We start from the raw sequence: 20,928 nt of genomic DNA, 5'->3' as shown, positions 1-20,928 counted from the left end.
GAGTCATGGAATGGTTTGGATTAGAAGGGACCCCAGTGATCATCAAGTTTTAACCCACCCTGCTGCGGGCAGGGCTGCCAGCATCCAGATCTGGTACTAGATCAGGTTGCCCAGGGCCCCATCAGACCTGGTCTTGAACGCCCCTAGGGACAGAGCATCCACAGCCTCTCAGGGCAGACAGTTCCAACACCTCACCAGTCTCTCTATATAGGACTTCCCATCTGCTGTTTGGTCTTCAGAGGCGTTCAGCAGACGTCACTGAATGTAAATGAGTGCAGTTTCTTCTGTATTTCAGTTCCGCACCTTTGCTTCATATGCACTTTCATTCAGATGCCATTCTATTGGAATGCACCTCTGCTGCCATCTTTTGCACAGCATTAAAGTGTAATGGAGTATTACATAGAGAATGGATTGAAAGCAGCCCTGGGGAGAAGGTCCTGGGTGCTGGCTTATGAGAAAGCTGGCAGTGTGTGCTTGCAGCCCAGAATGCCAACCAAGAAAGTCTGAACTGCATTAAAAAAAAAAAATAAAATAAAATAAAAAATAAAATAAAATAAATAAATAAATAAGCATAGCTAGCTTAGGGAGCTGGCACAGGGAGGTGATTTGTCCCCCTCTGTTCAGCTCTCATGAGGTCTTCCTAGAGTACTGCCTCCAAGACTGGGGTCCTCTAGCTGAAGAAAGATGAGGAGATTTGGGGCACATCCAGAGGAGGACCACGAAGATGATCAGAGTGCTGGAGCACCTCTCCTATGAAGAGGGGGTGAGAGAGCTGGGCTTGTTTAGCTTGAAGAAGAGAAGGCTCTAGGGGCACTTGGCTTTGGCCTTACAATACTTAAAAGGGACCTGCAGGAAGGATGGAGGGAGCCTCTTCTTTGAGGAGTATATAAGACGAGAGGGAATGGTTTAAAATCAAAAGAGATTTAGGGTAGATGGCAAGCTGGCAGATTCAGCACCCAGTGTAGCAGTGCTGGTCTGACAGCCACATGTCTTCTTTTTGTTCAGGTTTAAGTGATGGGCCATATGTGTGAGGCAGTTCATACTGTTTATGCCATGTGGGATTATTGCTGTCTCCACAAACTGGATTATCCAGGATGAAAATCACAATTCATTACTTGTTACTGTGTGAGTTCTTTTACACAAGCATTAGATAGATGCTTATGTTAATCCCTACCACCAGATTACAGGTTTAAAAAAGCCTGATTAGAAACCAATACCTATATTGTCGTCTGTTCCAGATGCTTAGTGCCATTCGTTAGAGTTATGATTGTTTACAGTACTTGGGGATCTAGCTCAAAACTCATGCATGTGAGTGAAGATTTTATTAAAGCAAAATTACCAGCCTGCTTTGTCAGTTCAGCTCAATGCAATTAAAAACTTAGAATCACAGAATGGTGTAGGTAGGAAGGAACCTTAAACATCGTCGAGCTCCAACCCCCTGCTGTGAACACAGCAAATTTAACTAGAAAGGTACATATTTACTGAAGAGCAACAACAACAGCATGCCGTACATTTTTCAGGCAGTCATGTCTCCACCTAATAAAACACTTACCTCTGATGGTTTATTTGCTTGTTTCCAGTCTTCCCATTAATTTTTTTTGTTAAGCTTCCCTAGCTTATTCAGTATGCTGGTCATACTTTCATACTCTTTGAGTGATATTTTCCAGGGTTGTTTATATGTTTATACATAAATTACTGTTGAATTGACTGAAGCTAGACACATCCACTTGTCCCAGCTTAGCATTTTATCACAGCAGCGGTATCTGCAGTACTAAAACCCTGAAGCTTCTAGAGCTTTTAATGACCAACCGTTGTTGTGCCAGTTGTCCTGACCAGCTTTTCCATGATAGAATTATGTCAGCCCACTCTCAAATGTGTTCATTTTACTGCGTATTGACATCTGTTGTAATCTTTAATACATTGCAGTAATGGGATTCATGACTTGGGAAGAAAACAGAATCACATATGAAAATCACCTGGTACTACAATATCTTAGATCCAAAAGAATTTGTGTACTTCAGTGTATGAAATAATTCACAGAATTTAGGATTTCACATTCCTTTCTACCTTGTTAGTTCCACGACTGTTTGAGTAATGAGTTTGTCTGCACCTCTGAGCAGGACTCATTTATCTCATGCTTCACACCTATCCACACTTGAGCAGAGCTGGAGTTTAAAAACTTCCTCCTTTCTCAGTTTTTTTGCCTCCCTCTGTCAGATAAATAAAATTAGGAGATTGTTTCCTTTGTGATGGGATTTTCCCATTCTGTCTGGGCTTTGTGCCTGTTCCAGGGACCAGAGGTGCTCATTGGGAAGGGTTGCTAGGCCTTGGGTGACAAAGGAGATGATTAATTTGTAGTAGTACTGGAGTCTTGTGTCACAGTATTGGGCTTATGCTTGCTGTATATGAAGAGGACTTCAGCATCTAAGTGGGATAGCAAAAACATTCCAGATGGAAGACATTTCCACCTGGGAAAACAGGGTAAATTTGAGTTGTAGGTCTGTTTTGATGTCTTGGATTGATTCATTTCGGCTTGAGCTAAATAAAACAAATCAGTGAGTCTATGTTTTATACAGGTTTTTGCATTTAATGTATTTTGGGAACATGATTCAAAAGTTGGCAAGATAAAATGTAAAAATATTGCATTGCAGGAGATGGATTTCTGTGGAGATAAAAAACACCCTCTTTGCTGCCTCTGAGCATTCTGTGTTGTAAACCTTAGACTAAGTTCCGGTACTTTCTCTGCAGATTACGGCAAGAAAATGACATGGTTGACTCAGCTCCTCAGTGGGAAGCTGTGCTACGACGACAGAAAGAGAAGAACCAGGCAGATCCAAACTACCGTCGATCCAGGCACAGATCTCGATCGTATGTACCCCTTGACCACTATGACATGAGAATTAGTGCTGCTGTGGTGTGTTAAAATGTGGGAGGGACACCTCCAGTGTGGTTTTTGCTCTCAACTGCTGAAGAGAAGCAGTAGTCATGTTGCATGTCCTTCCTTAAGCAGATTTCTCTTTGTGGTCTGAATCAATCTAGGGGTTTGTATTTCAGACAGTGAATAACTTTACAAAAAGAGCTTTGTAACACACCTGGACTCTCTCCATTGCCTTCAGTGAGGTCTATAATTCTATGAGGACAGTGGTTCCCACTTCTGGACAGCATGTCTGTGAAAATATTCAGATTTTATGTGGTAGATACAGGAATTTGTGAAGTCCGTGTACACGTCTTTCATCAATACAACACCTGCAGCATTGTTACTGATGAGATTAGCTGCTCATGTCTTCATGTCCAGTTGTCATTGGTACATAGGAAAGCAGCTATGTAGCACTGGGAGAAAAACAATAGAGAGTAATCTTTGTAACTGTGTCCCCATCCTCACTGCCTGCTTAAATCAGGTGAACCGTTCCATTCCAGCACTGATGCACAATATGTAATCTCTGTGACACAGTTATGCAGAGAATTCCCTTTAATGTCTTTTCTTAAATTTACCTTTCATGTTGAGAACAGACCAGCAGAGCCTGTATAATGCCTTAATAAATAACTTCATTCTTACCTGCTGTAATTTAATCTACGCTTCTGCTTCTTGTATTAAAATTCCCTTGAGTTCTGTTCGCAGTTACACATGGTGCTGGAACTAATTTTTATCTACATTTTCATAGTTTACTTTTTTTTTTTTTAATGAGAAATAGTATTTAGTGTTACATTTTCAAGGGTCGGAATTCCTATTTGAACTAGATTTGAGCAGTCTTGTTCACTTTCAGCTGCACAGAAGTCAAACTTTATTGGGTGTAATTACACAATGATAAATCACTAAAGATAAAGAGGTATTAATGCTTACTTGTATGGATGCTACAAAATACAGTTGATCGGTTTTGATTACTTTTTTTAAAAAACATTTTATAAGAGCTAGTGCAAACTGGGTTAGATTAAATTTATAGCAAACTCACGTTTTTTCCATACACCAAGTGGATTTCATTGCTAGGACATTGAGGGCTCCCTCTTGTGGCCGACTGAGAGAAAGATAAGGGTTTTATTTCCAGCACAGCGAATTTCTGCTGTATATGCCCCTAATTCACTACTAGTAAAGAGTGATGTCATACAAAAGAAGGAAAGATTGCAGATGACACAAAGAAAGGAGAAATCTCGAAGGTTCTGGGTGACCCTTCATTTCTTCTCCGTATTCTGTTAGTGATGATTAATATTCCTCCCTTTGTCTCATTCTTCAGTTAAAACAGGGAAGGAAAAAAAACAAAACACCAGCTCAAACTGTGATGTGTGGGGTAGGTATGTAACGTATGGAAGCATGAATGGAAAAAGTAAATTGTGAATTCCTTTAGAAGCATATTTCAAAATGTTTAGTAAAATGCCTTTATATGAACGGGTTAGCCCAAGGTACATTAGGGTATAAGAACATTGATTTGATTTGGTTCAGCTCAGCTGTTTGTTTACAGGACTGAATGCAGGTCAGAGGCAAGGGAAATTATTTCCTAGAGTGTAAGGTATGGCTGCTTTTATTTTTAGATCTGGCCATATGGTCATCTCAATCTGCACATAGAAAACCATCATTTTAATAATACAGCTGAGGCCTTTCACATTAAGTCTGTTATTTCAGTCGGCTTAACTAAATGTCCATTCTGAATGTGCAAACGTTTTTATTGTGTCTGGCATGCTGTATTACATTTGTTTGATAATGAGTGGTATTAATCATTCTTGGTGGCAGGGTTCGGGGTCTCCTCAGTCTCAGGAATAAAAATATTTAACAAGAATTTGACCTTTCTTTCTTCTAATGGAATCAGAGATATAGAGAGCTCTGAATTCTAGTTCTGCCGGGTTTGTTTTCAAGAGTTTGTCTGAAACATGTGTGTAGCCAAAGGGCTTTTTTAATTAAGAAGAATGGCCATTGAAATTCCATGGCTATTTAAATTTACTGTTTGTGAATCACACTGAAGTATTAATAAGCATGCAGATGCAGACACAAAATATATCGCAGGCCATATTAAAATGTAGGGCTGTTTGAGCTAGTAAAAACCAAACAGAAAAACAAAGGATACTAGAGACTCAGTGCTCAGAGAATTCCCACTGGATTTCTTGCACATCATTGAATTTGATTAGTGAGCAAATTGTTTGTAAACTGTTGTCCATTCAAAACTGGATTCAGATACTGCAGTAAGACAATCTAAGCATAGATCATGTGTCCAAACAATGATTTGTATAACAATTCACAATAAAAAAGTTGCAAACAAAGGGAAAGAGGCATTGTGATCTGGCTGTGAGGATACAATGTCACAGGCTGTTCAGAGCTGTACAAACATAGCTTTTTAATGCAGGATTTACAGTACCTGCGTTACACTCCAACAAGACATCTCCTTCTACGGACTTTTCTTCATTTCAGAGTGCTAATGTTCCTACTGCCTTACAAGGAGGCATTTTTCATAGAAAAAATGCTTTTATTCAGAATATTCCTGAATATTATTTGTTGGGAGTTAAGCTGAACAAGTGCTGCGAGGTAATCCCAGTAATGTAACACTTCTTAAGCAGGTGGAAAATAAATGATGTTAAGATGAGAATTCCTAAAGGTATTTACATGAGAAATTATTGTTTCCAGCCCCTTTGTGATATTTTTTCCCCTCGTGGCTTGCCATGTTTGACTGTACAGGAATTGTGCAGCAGAGGCTTCCTTACTAGTGGAGTTGTGGGTTGAAAGGAAGAGGAGGAATGAGAGGCTGTGCTTCCTCAGGCACACTGGGGCTTGCAGGCATGACAAAGCCTCTCTGAAGAAGAGGGCATTTTTCACTGAGCCTTTGCATTCCCCACTGCCAGATTATTCCCTCTCCCTAGTCCCTGGGTAGATACAGCAGCTGCTGCTCTGTGACCAAGGGATTGCCGAGAAGGAGAAACCAGTTCAGGAGTCGGGGGTGCAAAGGGCTGTTAAAAGCCACTGGATAACAAGCTTCTATGTCAGAGAGTTAAAAAAAAAAAAACATGGGTTGGTGTAAGAAGAGGCAAAGTAAATGCAATAAGGGAGGTGAGATGGGAGAAGTGAAAACATAAGAAAATGAAATACATTACAATAAACACAAGTGCACAGAGAAACAAAAACCTCTGAGCACTAACAAAAGTAATGCTGCATGCTACTTGTGACTGTGGCTGTATAGTCCCATACATATGGGACATAGTATAGTCCCAATGAAAGGGTTATCTGATTACTCTATGCAAATGCTATCCCTGCCAATGCATAGAGTGCTTATTTAATCTCTTACATGATTTGAGATTCAGCATCAATGAGGATTTCACATTAACCCCTGCAGTGATGTAAAATAAGCAAAAGAAAAGAAAGGAGGATCGAGTTTGGATGCAACATTTTCGGTATTTCACTGGAAAAATATAAGGCTTGCTACTCAGTGATACCTTTCTACATCTCTATATGTGTGTTGCAGAAATCATGATTTTAGCTATGTAATTTCTCCATGAATTAATTACATGCTAACATACGGACCTGGTGTGGAGGATGTGTGGTTGGGTGGGAGAGAGTTACTGGCTTTTAGGTGGTGGTGGTTTGTTTTTAGTTTGTTTTTTCCCAGACATGACAGTGCTAAGTAAACTGAGGAAAAACTGTAATTGGAAATGACAAGAAAGCAAAGACTGTGCTGTGAGCACAGTAGAGCAGTGGGTCCTTTGCCAGTGAGTACTGGGGACAACTGCTGTGCCAGACTGGCATAGTCTGTCCCTTTCCCTGTTCACAGAGAGCTCCTTGGGTCACAGAGTTTCTCCTTTTTAAGAGGTTATTCTAGAACAGGCTGTCTTCATCTGGGTAACTGGGTAGTAGCGGCTGGATAATGCTATAGCTTGCAAAGAGGAGCCCTTCTGTCATTGATATATTAAGCACATTCTTCGCTAGTGGATCAGTACTTGTAGGTTAGAGGAAATATTTTTTTCAGTTAGATTAAAGCATTTAATGCTTTAATGTATTTTATGAGTTAACAAACTCTATTTGCAGAAGTCATGATTGGACTATGCTTGTAATGATTTCTGTACAAGATGTGTTCTTAACACTGATTATTGGACAACAAGGTGTTGGATTATGGTTTTCATGGTTTATGGTCTTTGTTGGTGTTTGTAGGAGAAGCCCAGATGTACAAGCTAAAGAAGAACTCTGGAAACATATTCAGTAAGTGTAGCATCTGAATGACTACTGCACTGTCTCTCAAATGGTTCATCACATCCCTTTCCCTATGGCTATGGGTCATTGCTTTTGGATTTGGTTAAATGCTGTGATAAATTATACAGGTATAAATGACTGGTAGAAGATTCCAGAATATAATAATAATAATAACAAAAAGGGTTTGAAGTTGGGAGCTACTATTAGACTTTTTACTTTACCTATTGCTTTCTAGGAAGGAACTTGTGGATCCATCAGGCTTGTCTGAGGAGCAATTGAAAGAAATACCATACACGAAAATAGAGTGAGTTTCTATCAGGATTTTTCTTAGTGAATATAAAAGCTTACTTTTTTTTAACATGAACTTTGTTATACTGAAGTATGATTGGATTTATACTTAAATTATCCTAAAATTGTACCTAGCCCTGATGTATGCCTAGCCTGGGTTGGGTAAAAACACTTCATATTTTTAAAACCTAGTATTTTCTTTCCCAAATATGAAAAAAAATCTTCTCTTTCTCTCTGTGTCACATACTTACGGACTTGCTGTATGTCTGTATGCTCTGTATCTACATCAGTCTGTACACAAGTCTACTCTATGTGCTATGCATTACAGAATCGAGGAGAATTGAATGCAAATAAACACGTTTCTTTCTTGAATTTATGCTTTCTTCTTACATTTTTATTGTGACCACTTAAAGCACTGTTTGACTTGTTCATCTCCGTTACTTATCATGGGCAGATGCCACTGCATAGCCCTTTCCTTAAGAACAGGCATCTATTTTGCTGTGATAATTGCCCATTTGGGATGCCATGTCTTAATGCAGGCAGCTGCCTGTGACAGAATTGGAATCACGCTTTGCATTATAATTTGCTTCCTCAGCACCACTGAACAGAAAAGGGTGACGTTAAAGCTGCATATATTAAGGCATTCTGTATTAAATACTTCCATTCTTTAAAACCAACATGTTAGTCTGTGATTGCTGCACTTATAAAGCATTGAATTCCAGGTACAGACTCAAAAGGGAGGGTCTCTCAGGTGGCAGCTGCATTTTGTTTTTATTCCAAAGGTCTGATTTATTAACCTGCTGTTGTGAATTTTGTGTCTCTCCTAGGACCCAAGGCGACCCAATACGCATTAGGCATTCACATTCACCTCGAAGTTACCGTCAGTATCGGCGGTCCCAGTGCTCTGACGGTGAAAGATCTGTTCTGTCTGAAGTGAAGTACGTGACTGGGATTATTAGCAAAGTACTGTTTTAATCTGGCTTAGAAATTGTTCAGAGCTCACTTGCAGTTAGATTAGAAGGGGCTTACATGTGATTGTTTGCTGCCATAGGATCAAGGATAAGTAAACCTGTAGCTCTTCAGACCTATGTGATTCAAAGAAGTACAAAAGCATGTCTGGTCTCTTTTGGCCACAGAGGCTTGCTTGGTCCACTCAGAAAAGTGAAAATATGGAGAATAAACCTTTGTTGTTCCTTTGTGGTAAGACTTGAAGTTCCTAAATGGAGAATTCACAAGCTGCTTTCCAAATACATAACGTCTTTAATTAGTATCAAAATGTCACTTGTAGTAAATTGCTTCACAGGAACTCCTGTGTACCCAGCAGTGGGTAAGTCAGTCTTTCCTAAAAGACTGCTTTGTAGAGAAAATGCTTATACCCTGCAGCAAGGGGCTTGAGGGGCTAGTTTCAGCTAGATGGGACCTTGGGAGACATCTGGCATGTGCATGATCACATGAAAATGAACTGTCCCTCCAGACCAGGAGGTAAGAGACCCAGGAATAAGGATGGGATGAAAGGTGCCAGGTTGATTCCTCCATTGACTGACTATTAATAGTCAGCATGATAGCTTTCGGATGGCTAAACTCAGGTGTTGGGATTCCAGAGTTTGCTTAGGTAACTCCCTTGGTTAGTTTAAGTATTACTTTTGTGTACATTTCATTGTTTACTTCATTATAGCAGTTAATTATGTAATATCCTAATTCCAGTGCTAAAAATGATCTGGTGCCTCCACTGCCTGTTACACGATCCTCAGATGTTAAAGGTCCTGGCATCCAGTTTACTCAGCAGGTTAGTAATTACCCATCTTTACAATTTTCCATTGTTTATCTGTTTATTTATTTATTTGATGCAGAAGGGGATCTAGTGCTTTATTTAAATAGGTTGTTTTTCAGTGATAATAAAAGCTTTTTTTTTTTTTTTCAACAACATCATAGCTGGAAATTTTATGTTTTGCATTATGTTTTCTTTATGTTTCTAAATATATGGAATTCTGTAGCACATGCCTGCAGTTGACACATGCTTCTGCTATTAAAGATATTTTCTCAGTGTAAGTTGGATGCATGCTTAAGAACATAACCAGTTCTCTACAAGAGGATAATCAACTCTCAACATTTATTAAATATTATTATTCACTGTCTTTTTTTTTTTTTTTCCTCCTTCTTTTGAAGCTCAGGCTTGAAGTATTTTTTTTTCCTTTTCTTCCAATGCTGAATAGTTTTTAACTGACTGAAATCTAAAAAGGAGAAAACTTACTGTAAGCACTAGCTTCTATCTGAAGCTATGGTAACATTACTTAGATTGGATAGCTATATTAAACTTAAAAAACGAGAAGGAAGAACTTGCAGTTCTGTTAAACCAGTAATCTAAAGGAAAACAAACATAAAAGGAAAAATTCCAGACATATTTCCATCTAATTTCCAGATCTTAGAAAGGTATGTACTGCTTCTCTAAGAGTTACTTGCTGTTGTACCTGGAGGAAGTTTTTCCTGCTAAGCTATGTAGTTACAAGAAACTTTTCTTACGTAAATACTATGTTTTATATACCTAGGTAAAATTGTATAGACAGACTGCAAAATCTTCCTTTCTCCTAGACTGATTTTTATTACTAATTAGTATTTGTTTGATTTTTTTTTTTTTTTCTTCCTATCAGTGCTGGAAATGAGATGTTAGATGTAAGAAATGGCATGTTCTATAAAAAATGAGTATGATTCTTAATTCATGGAATCATGGAATACCCCCAGTGGGGAGGGATCCACAAAGATCGAGTCTAGCTCCTGGCTCCAGACACACCACAGAATTTAACTGGCAAGACTTGCCATATTTTGTCATATAGACAGTTACAATCACTTTAAATTCAAACAACTTTAAAACAGCAATCAGATTTATTTTCACTTCAAGGCTAGCTAACAAACAGCCTGTTCTCTGCTAGCAGTGAACTTCCTTACAGCACTGGCCATCAGTTCCCACCGAATGGTGCTTGCTGTATTTGGCTAAATACCAAATAATTAGTTGTGGAATTTCCTGAGTAGGGAATATGAATCCAAATAGCACAGAGGAGAAGTAGCTAGGAGGAGGAGGAGGAGGCAAGAGGGATGAAAAGGTTCTGTTCGATCCAGTGTAGAGACTTTCATATCCCTGTTGTATGTATCTGTAAACTGCCATATCCTTCACCTGCAGCAGTCGTAGCTGCAGTTATCAAAACATGGTATTTAAATTCTTCTGTGCCCTATCAACAAGATATTTTAATTTTTTCCCTCCAGAGACGAAATGGATCTAAAGACAGCCTTTTAGAAGAAAAGTCTCAGCTATCTACTAACGTCGATATTAAAACTACCACCAAAACGATAAAAACTGTACAGGTGTCACGTTTTAAGGTAGAGACTTGACTGCTGCACTGGAAGACATTCTTTGGAAGGCAAGAATATGTGTGTGTGTTTGTTTGTGCGTGCAAGGGAAGGAACTGAAGTTGAAGCAGTGGCAGTTTCTACAGGACATTCAGAAACACAGCCTGCTTGCTGGGAGGGCCAAGCAGTGCCTTTGTCACTTGGACCATTCTAGGGGCATGACTGAGGAGAAGCTGATTAGTCAACCAGAAAATCCTCATAGAACAGAATGATCAGCAATTACATTTACAAAAGAAAAACAAAAATAGCTACAGAAAAATATGCTTTATGGTCTCCTCTGTAACTGAACAGCCTCTTTCTAAAAAATGACTGTTAACTAACATGATGGGGAGATGCTTCAAGAGAAGCAAAATAAGTCATATTTTTGGCCAGTTGTGCAATACAGTGTGATTTAGGAAGAATCATCTTCATGATTTCATCTGGTGATCAACTTGTGCCCTGATACATAAGGACTGCTAACTCTTACACAGTTTATATCGTAAAAAGATATGCTGGTGTTTTTAATACTGTTGTCAACAGAATCCTTTTTTTTTTTTTTTTTTTAACTCAGAAATTCAGCAAAGCCCTGTAGCAAAGAGTTCCACAAATTGTACACACTTACACTCTCTCAGCAATAGTGTTCTGGATGGTGAACGTCCTTATGTCCTTCTGTGCAGGGGGCCTATTTAACTGAACATTCCATACCATAAAAATATGACTGTCATTTTATGGTAAACCATACTGGAAAAAATAGGGGATATGTACTTATCTATTGTATTGTTTAGCGATGCACTTAAGTAATGATTAAATAAAACTGGTAGAATAGGATTTAAGAGAGCTAGGAAATAGCTCTTTTTATTATTTTTTTTTTAATGACTAGACTAGCAAAGCCTGCCTTAATCTCTTTTAATACAAAATAATCAATGCTGATACCTTCTGTTATTCCTCTCTGAGCCATTTCTATGATGATAAAATGACAAAGGCAGTATTTCAGGTATGATAGTTGCAACTTTTTTTCTTGTCAGGGTAGGTAGAATAATTAATTATGCTGCAGACTGAGCATGTTATCTCACACTATAGATCTGAAATGATGCCCAGCTCTTCTCATGTCCTGTCACTTCAAACAAAATTCCTCTGACACCCGTTTGTCCACAGTTCGGGCAGCCTGGATTTGCTAATTGCAAAGCTTAGCAAACCATTTTTTTATGCTTATCCTCCATAAAGTCAACCTGCTGTCTTTAGTGATTCACAGTCTTCTGTCTTCTGCCCCTAGCAAGACCATACCAGGGGACTACAGTCCTTTCAGAAAAGCAGTACTTTTTATGGGATGGGGTATACATATGGCACCAAAGTTACGCTTTACAAAACATGGCATTTTCCCTAACAAAAGTGAGAAGTAAAATCTTGCATAATGTGTTTTATTTTCTACAGTATTCCTAAATTCTTTAATGAACTGAGATGGTCAGATGGATGCTGCTAGCTAGGGTGGTAGACATAATATGTCGTAAATTCCCATTACAACACAGATTAGTCTGCAGGCTGAGACATACTGCATTGTTTCAGGCAAGGCAGATTCATCTGGTAATCTCTTTTCTTTCAAGTAGTTTTCAAGTGCTCTGGACAGTGCTGCTTCTTCAGTTAACAGTTCTAGGAGGAGGAAAGCACTTAGAACCCGGCGGTAGTGCAAATGCTGTTTTCATGGATGCTCTTCTGAATTTCATGGAGATTTCATTCTAGGACACTGCTGAGCTTTGTTTAAGTACTTGCTCAGATTGCTTTCTAAGACTGCTAAAAAGTGCCCCAGACTGTTGAGAGTGGCTTTTATCAATCATCATTCCAGTTTAAAGTAACCCCTTTATGACTTTTGATAAGCATTCTTACAAGCACTGTTATAAAAAGCAAAACAGCAAGAACAAAACACAAAAAGAAAACCTAACACTGTGCAAAGGTTCTGGTGAGGTCATCACAGTCTTTTAGAAGGCTGCAAGTCTACTGAAATACAACAAACCACACAAGAACTAGTTACAGTCTCATGTAATCAAAGCCACTCATTTGTTCAAGGAAATGTTCCATGCTGGAGAATTACACACTTGTAGTTTGTTGCTTTCTCAATCATTGCTGTCATTCTGGATTCCTTACTCAGGCACAGGCAAGTAGAACACATTTGCTCTTTTAGGAGTACTGGTGTTGTTATTGTGCATTATCTGTACATACTGCCTGTATCTTGCCAATCTTCAAATGTTATTGATCAGGAAGAAAACTGTTCTAAGGCTTATATCCAACCTGATGTTTTCTGTTTGTTGTCATCTGCCTGGGAGCTTTTGAGTATTGTTGGTGAATACCATCAGCCAGATTTGTGGCATATTATTTACCCCACCGCATAAGAAAATAGGCTTGTACCTAGTCTGCTGTTGGTAGATTTTAATTCTCAGTTCACAGCTGTTTTCTAGCCAAGCCAAATTGTTTGCATTTAAGTGAGAAACTTGTGGTGTCTTGGATTTGAGTTAGCTGTGTTCCCTATGAGATTATTTAGGAAGCAGGATTTTAGCATGTCTGATTACCAGTCTGGAGAATTACTATAGTTTTTTTCCTCAGCACAAGGGAGCCCAAACTTAGCACATGTTTTAAATGTTAGTATTGGTGGCAAACCAAACCAAAACATGGACATCACTGTCAGCTAATGAAACAGAAAAATCAAGTTATTCCATAAACGTGCACTTCCTATCCCTTCAAGCTTCTACTCTTCAGTCATTTCAGGAGAGGCACCTTTGCTTGTGAAGCTGTAAGTTCTGTGTGAGAAACCTTCAAGATATTGGTCATGAAAAGCACTTTTTTGGCACAGCTATGGTAGCCCTGCAACTTTGCAGTCTTAAAACAAGGACATATCTCTGTGCTTCCAGTCTGCTGAAGTGACCTCTGGCCAACAGCTTTAACATTGTGCCTCTGTACTTACCTGAGACTTCTGTAAATGCTATGAATGAGCAATCCACAGAACTCACTAGCTACGCCAACAGCGTAGATCTTTCTCTTTGTAAAACACATTTTATATGATGAAGAGGGTTTGCTATTTGTACCACAAAACTTGCAAAAATTTTGTCACAGTCTGGATTGGTCCCCCTGCTTGTTGGCTGATTTCTTTCGTTGGGAGCTAGCCTTGACCTGCTGTTTTCTACACTGCACTTCTCATCAGTGACCCTAAGATTACAACTCATATTCTAAAAAAAGCTCATTCTACTGAAAATGTTGGTTAAAAAAGTCATTACAAGTTGCCAAATCAGTCATCTTTGTACAGGTGAATAGTGGACTGGATATATAGCAAATTTTCTTTTGGGAAAGCCTGTTTAATTCAAAGCTCTCTAGAAAGATGTTTTAAAACAACATACAAAAACATATCAATGATGTGATTCATATGCTCTGTGTACATTAAGTATTCATGAAGCAACTGTGTGCTTTATTCTAAACTGAATTTGATAGATGGCTGTGTCAATAATTGTGTCCAGGTTATTTAAAAAAGTCAAGTAAAACTTGAATTTTTAGAGCATTCCACTGTTGCCTGTGTGTCTTATTTACATTACACAAAGGAGGAAATCCTTATAAACATGCATTCATTTGACAGGACCATCTGGTAAAAACAGGTGTAGTATGAAGTAAAATGCACTTGAGTATACAGCTCCTCCAGATGAACTGTTTTTCCTGGTAGCAAAAAGCTGTCAGCCTTGTATTTCATACTTCCAGTATATCTATCTGTGGTACAGATTCTTTCCTTATCTAAAAAATCACCAGAAAGCGTCAACAGACTACATTAGCCACCAAACCAAACATATACAGATTATCAGCATGGCGAATGCTATCTCCCCTTTACGTGCCTATTTTCTCTCCTACCTTCTCAGTAATAGTTAAGAAACCCTCTAATCTCCCCGCTGGTTAGTTTATGTGACACCTGCTTTACTAAAAAGTTAAATTTTCAAAAACTGTCCAGTTTTGTGCATTACTTCCTCAGTAAGGATATCAACATGTACTTGACTTTCTTCATATTCTTCTGTTAAATTTATTACCATTTCCTTCATTTTTTCCTTCAACAGAACCTGCCCTCATTAAGCTGGATGCAGCATACTAGGTTAAAGAACAGTTTGGAACAAGACACTTCTCTTTCTGTGCACACCTTTCAAGAATTCTGTTTCTTAGCTTTAATACTTTATTCCACAGAATAGGTAGCAGAATTGAGGATTGGTGCAATGCTGATCTAGCACAAATATCTCTGCTCTCTTACTCTCCTAGGTCACCTGGGAATCTTATCCTTTCAGCTCATTTTAATAAAATGATCTGCCTGTCAGACAGTGTTAGCGAAAAATAATAATGGAGAAAAACTTGAGATTCCTCACTTTTTTTCCAAAATTGAATTCAAGTTAGCTGCTCATAAAAAAAACAATGACCAAAAAAACCCAAAAACTAAGAAAGGGAGTCCTGAGGCATTTATATTTACTTACTTTTGCCATCATTCTGTTCATCATTACCATTTTTGTGATCAGTGCCCCTTGCATATTCCCGTCTCTACCTTCTTTCCTTTTTCATTCTTCATTCCACACCATGGGACAGTTAATACATTCTGATGCCTAGGATTACCCATTATTTTTCTTGTTGAAAGGAAGTGAACATTTTAGCCACCAAGAAAACGGTACTGGCTGCTGGCAGCTTTTGTTGTTTTTTTTCGTCTTAAGAACTAGCCTTGTCAGTCGTGCAATTCAGAAACACAGACCCAGGCACAGAACTCTTGAACAGATGGTAACTTCAGGAAATGTAGTCCCTAGCACAACCTCAAGCTTTCAAGGGCATCCAGTAATTACATTCTGAATCACTAAAAATTAATCACTTGTCTAAACTGCCTTCCATTGTGAGAAACGAGAAATTAACTCCCACTTGTGCTTAAATGTTGCATTAATCATCTGCTTACATTATTACACAGTTTAAGATACAGAAATTTAGCATTTGCTCTTTTAATTCAAATAATTAATGAACTTTTTTTCTGAAAACAAAACAAAATCAACCAAAAAATAATTTCCCATTCTTAAATTGCATTTCACTCTACTTCAAGTTTACTTGGAAAAAGCACCTCTCCTGTGATTATTAAACATAAGTTTGCTAAGTTTATGTTTCTGCTTTTCCTTACCACAGCATATAACTCAGCTAACACACTCTCAGTGCGACAGAAGGGTGTGGTTTCAGTGATTATGTTCTATACACTAATTAACTCCTGTATTTTAACCAGAAGTAGTGAATTGGTAACCCAAAAGTGATAAAAAGCAAGTCTTGGCAGTTGCTTCTGTTTGGCAGTTAATACAGCTTGGAAAAGACAAGAGTTCTAATAACAGAAATAAATATATTTATTTTTTTTATGTCTACATAAACACTGTTCTAACACGGTTAGAAAGACCTCGTGTTACCATAAGCATTTCAAGGCCTAACGTTCCCAAGTCCTTAACAGCTTTTTGTTTCTTATGGAGTAGTCTTGCATTGCCACTGGTTTCAGGCTGGTTCTAACAATTCTTCCTAGAAAAAAAAAGGCAAGCAGCGTGAGATAGGGCACATGCATCACACATCTGTGTTCAGTGACATCCTCTGAATTGCCAGATCCCTGAGCACAGTATGAAGGTACAACGATCAACTTCCCCTCAGCACTCTGGAAAAAAGTCAGAAGCTATTACCTGCAAATCTGAGTTTGAAAGTCATGCTTTTTGCATATCTAAACAAAATTTCACAGGTCACAACCAACTACAATTTTGCGGCAGCTCAGACAACTTCTATATGGCGGGGAGCTACAGAAAATTTTCCATTAGGAACCCAGGCACATTACATCTGTGCATTACATGATGACAGTCCCAAAGAATGGCAAGCTGATACAAGGGAAGATCATATTTAGATATTTAACGTTGAAAAACAAGGAATAGCCATGTTATTAGGTAGTTATTCATACTGGATTACCATTAATACGTACGTTTTTCTTCCCAGTGCCTGACAGGCTCGTATAAACAATTGCCTCTGCTTGCAAAACCTTGAAGTGACTACAGTGTTAGAAGTCTCGAGTGAATTTCACTAGTTCATTTTCTCACTGGAACTGGTAAAACATTGGATACTTCCACTGAAATTTTCTATTTTGTTACTATTTTCAACTCCAAAAAACAAACAACAATGTAGGAATCTTTCACTACTGAAGCCCGTACCTTTGTATGGACACACATATGTGCAAAATGAAAATACTGAATCTTGTGGTTATTAAAAAAAAACCACACAACATTGCACTTATCATCAAAATAATATAGATTTTATAAGCCAAGCTGGTATCTTCTGGGAAATGGCTGTAAGAATAACTGGCTTCGCCATGGACAACTACTGGATCACAAAGCTCCTTCAAAACTTACCTCAGTTCACTTGCTTTTGCTTCTTGGCAGTGAGTAACAGCGAAATAACTGGTCTCCCCTCCAAAGGCTACAATTATGTTTTGATAGTTACTACTACAAATGCCACCCCATAATAAAATCTGTTTCTCTTATGTTGTTCTGGAACAGTGGGGAAAAAAAACAACTGGCAACAAAATCATTAACCACTCGAAAGCCTGAATAACAACAATATAAAAATTATGAACTAATGACAAATACCATTCCGATTCCTCCAATCCAAACCATTTTATGATTCTACGTCTCCTGAAATGCAGGTGAATTCATAATGATTTGTTAGCAGTGAGTCATCCACCATCACACTTACAATATTGTCCCAAATGTTCCTGGCTTCAAAAATTTTGACCTGCCTTCCCACTTTGCTTTTGTTGTTGATGAGAACCTAGTCATCAGGCTGAGTTCAACCTCAGTGCTTCAGTTCAGATCACTGCTCTGGAGTTAAGTCTGCTGAACTTAAAATAGTAAGTCTGCTTCATTACAGGACAAAACTACAGGATGCAGCAGCAGAAGCATTTATTATCACTTACCTCATAAAACTGCAGGAGAGCTGGCGTGTCACTACTTTGTCACCTTCTAGCACACGCTCTTCTCATGTAGAGGCTTTCACCACATTCCTGTCCCTGTGAGCTTGTGAACTGCTAGGAAGATCACCCATGGCTACTGTACAATCATACTGTAAGAGAGTGAAGCACTTCAGTAAGAATAAACCCTGCTAATTACCAAGACACACGTCTGCTCTAGTATATTCTGCACTTTCAAAAGAGTATCAATGAGCACTGTTTTTTCTGCAGTACATCACAGTACATCAGTAGAAGATGTTGATGGCCAATACGGAGCAGTCCTGCGAAGGGATTTGCTTCATGCTGCTCTGATCCCACAGCCATTAATAACAAAAAGCCAATGCATAAAGGCAAAAATATTCTGTACCTATTTGTACTAAAAAAAACTAGCACAACTGTTCATGTTATTCTGGTAGACAGGACAGCTGACCAGTATTAAGAGTGGCCATCAACAACCTAGTCTTTCCCCCTTTTAAAATGTCAAATTATTCTTTTAAAAGGTCTGAGGCATAAAACCTACCATGCAATTGTTCAACCGTACAGTTTCTACAGGTTTTTATTCTGTCCTTGCAAAGACAGGGAGGAGAAAGGCAATCAGCCAACCCCTTACACAGCCTGAGCAAGAATTCCTGTCTGCCTTTTTTGACACCACATTCATTTTAGAAGGCAATGAATGGGCAACACAAAGGCAAAGACTGAAGTATACCGATCAACAAAGAAGCCCTCATTTAAAAGGGGTCTGTCGTTTAAAATGGCAGAAGCCTGCCCAAAAGAGTTCAGCACAAGATGATATCAGCAGGAAGTTACCGTCTTCCAACAGGTTCTCCTGGTCTGGACAGACTGTCGGGCGGCCATCAAGGCACATGGCCGAGGAGGAGAGAAAGCAAAAAGGCAGCCCTTCCAGCTCCCACAGTGCCATGGGAGGGCCAAACAACGCCCTCGTCATGGAGGGGAGGGAGGTGTGCCGGCCCTACCGCACTGCGGAGGAGCAGCGGCGGCCTTACACGAGCAGGGGACGGTAACCCCGCTGCTGCTTCCCCGTGCTGGAGGGCAGAGGCCCGGGCAGAACGGCTTGTAGCTCATAGAGCCCGGTGAGGAGAGGTCTGCACAGCGCGCTCCCCCTGCGGGATGGGGACGCCCGGAGGGAAGGGGCAGCGTTTACTGCACAGCCGCAGTGCTGCCCACATATTTCTGGTTCCTCATTCTTTTCAATAGCCATTGCTTACTTGGGACGCTAAAAGCAGTCAAAATCTGAATCTGTAATGTCTTGTTTTATTCCACTCTTTCTGGATGTGACCTTAGTTTTATTGAGTGAATTCCAGCACTAACCTGTAAGGATAACATTCCCTGTTGTATTTTCTTTAGCAGGAATACTAGTTCCTGTCCTCCCTGCCTTGCAGCCTCTTGTTCCTGTTCCCATCCTTAATCTGCTGCTCTGTAAGTTTTGCCAGTTCCAGTATTTGTGGCATCATGCCACAAAACATCTCGCTGAAAAGAACTTTTAAAACCAAGTGATTTGCCTTTGGAGACGATTAAAATGTGCAGTAAAATATAATAAAATGACTAAATATTATGTTTGTAGGTCCAAGAACAGTTGCAGTTTAGTTTATGTGCTTTGTTCTGCATTGTTTACTGTAGTAAAAGATTACAGAGTGGCCTATTCTTGCTTTTCCTCATGTAGGATATGGGACTGCTGTGCACAAAATATTTTAGTGATTGTTGCTACAGGAAATCCTAACGTGCTGATAAGGAGAGTATGTATCCCAAGGGAGCATTGTGAGCTGAAATATCAGTAAAATGCTTAGTGAGCAGTGAGTCATCAGTAAAATATTTTCCTACGCTGTTGTCTTGAGTGATCAGGAACACTTTCGGAAGCAGGCAGGCTTTCTGTGTACCTTCTCTGAGTTCTCGTCTAAGTTCGAGGGTGTGGTTTCCTTAGCTTTTGGGCCACTGTTTGCAATATCTCTTCCTTGCATCCACCAGAGGTCAGTATAGTGCCGAGAATGATGAGCAGTAGGGAAGGGAGGGAATTACCGAGATTCTACCGGCTGCTAGCAGCTAACATATCCTGTCCTTTGTCTGTAGCAAATGTATTAGGGGAAGGTTACGAAGCTGGCAGTAGGTCAGCGTGAAGCTACCCGGAATAGTAAGACTTACAGAGGTTGTTTAAACCCGGAGATATGGCTGGTACTGTATCTTTGGAAAGGTGTTATTGTCAATCATCAGCATTCCTGATATTTGTGAGAGCAGAAGAAACAGCCAAAGTTCGTGTCACAGTGGCTCCTTATACTACTATAAGTTACAGCTCCAAACCATTGTTTTTTATTTCTCCAGTGTATTTTACTTTTTCTCTAATGTTTCTGAATGCATTTGCCATGGTATTGTCCATTCAGCTAGCTTGCACAAGCTCTTCTGAAGTTCCACTCAGCTTCCAAATGTATCTGTTCAGCTTAAAAACAAAAGCAAAACAGTAAAATATCAGTGCTTTAAAAATTCTGCTGAATGTGTGGTCTTTTCCTTTCAAATATTTCCACTGCCACTCTTCTTCATCTAGAGGGCTGTGTATGGAGCTTGTTTCCCCAGGATGAGGGAACAAGCAGGATGATGGCTAACAAAAACACTGACCCACTCATCTTTGCCAGCATTGTTATGGCTTTGAACTGTTGTTGAAAAACTAAGGTGGGTAATGTGTAAATAGAGCAGCTCTTTGTTTTTCCACACTGGGTAGTAGTGGTAGTATCTTTCTAGGGTGTTTTCCAAAACTAATATTCTTGTCACAGAAGATCAGTTGCATTATGGCACTCTCTGAAGTGTTAAGAGTTCATAATATTCATGAGTAGGGTGTTCAGTCCATTTGGTACATTGCAAACTTGAAGTATGGCTTATAGGTTTTGTTTGACTCTGTTCTTCTGCTTTTTTGGAATAAGGATCTTCTTTTTACCCTGTAGAAATGGACAGGACAACTGTGAGAAAAACTGCAGTCCCTTCAGTTTTTATTCTGGATGTGTCTGTTAGCAGAACCCCTTGGACTGGTCCAGGTCTGTTTGTTTCTTCCCATCATCACTTTCCTTGCCAGTGACGAATA

The 20,928-nt window shown here is 39.2% G+C and overlaps 1 protein-coding gene, 1 long non-coding RNA gene and 1 other non-coding gene across 5 annotated transcripts in view; 1 reads left to right on the top strand and 2 right to left on the bottom strand.

The window, feature by feature from the left end:
• EPB41L4A (erythrocyte membrane protein band 4.1 like 4A) overlaps positions 1 to 14,372 on the top strand; it is a 107,604-nt gene extending 93,232 nt beyond the window's left edge. For all 3 annotated transcript variants that reach the window (XM_015849456.3, XM_085529865.1, XM_085529864.1), the window contains 6 exons: positions 2,749 to 2,868; positions 7,124 to 7,171; positions 7,398 to 7,466; positions 8,278 to 8,388; positions 9,155 to 9,236; positions 10,709 to 14,372. In XM_015849456.3, coding sequence (XP_015704942.1) covers positions 2,749 to 2,868; positions 7,124 to 7,171; positions 7,398 to 7,466; positions 8,278 to 8,388; positions 9,155 to 9,236; positions 10,709 to 10,834 — 556 coding nt within the window. In that variant the 3' untranslated portion in view covers positions 10,835 to 14,372. The remainder of the gene's footprint in view (positions 1 to 2,748; positions 2,869 to 7,123; positions 7,172 to 7,397; positions 7,467 to 8,277; positions 8,389 to 9,154; positions 9,237 to 10,708) is intronic.
• Positions 14,373 to 16,188: 1,816 nt separating this feature from the next.
• LOC107306355 (uncharacterized) lies at positions 16,189 to 18,757 on the bottom strand. The gene is made up of 3 exons (XR_001552086.3): positions 18,651 to 18,757; positions 17,811 to 17,956; positions 16,189 to 16,378 (listed from the first exon to the last, which is right to left on the bottom strand). It is a non-coding gene; the product is annotated as an uncharacterized LOC107306355 (long non-coding RNA).
• Positions 18,403 to 18,534, bottom strand: LOC116652574 (small nucleolar RNA SNORA13). Its single transcript, XR_004305734.1, has one exon. It is a non-coding gene; the product is annotated as a small nucleolar RNA SNORA13 (small nucleolar RNA).
• Positions 18,758 to 20,928: the final 2,171 nt, after the last annotated feature.

This window comes from Coturnix japonica, chromosome Z, assembly GCF_054131305.1.
Source record: "Coturnix japonica strain WE chromosome Z, WE-NBRP24, whole genome shotgun sequence".
Lineage (NCBI taxonomy): Eukaryota > Metazoa > Chordata > Aves > Galliformes > Phasianidae > Coturnix > Coturnix japonica.
The sequence above is the reverse complement of the archived record's forward strand: the minus strand, read 5'-3'. Positions and strand labels throughout refer to the sequence as shown.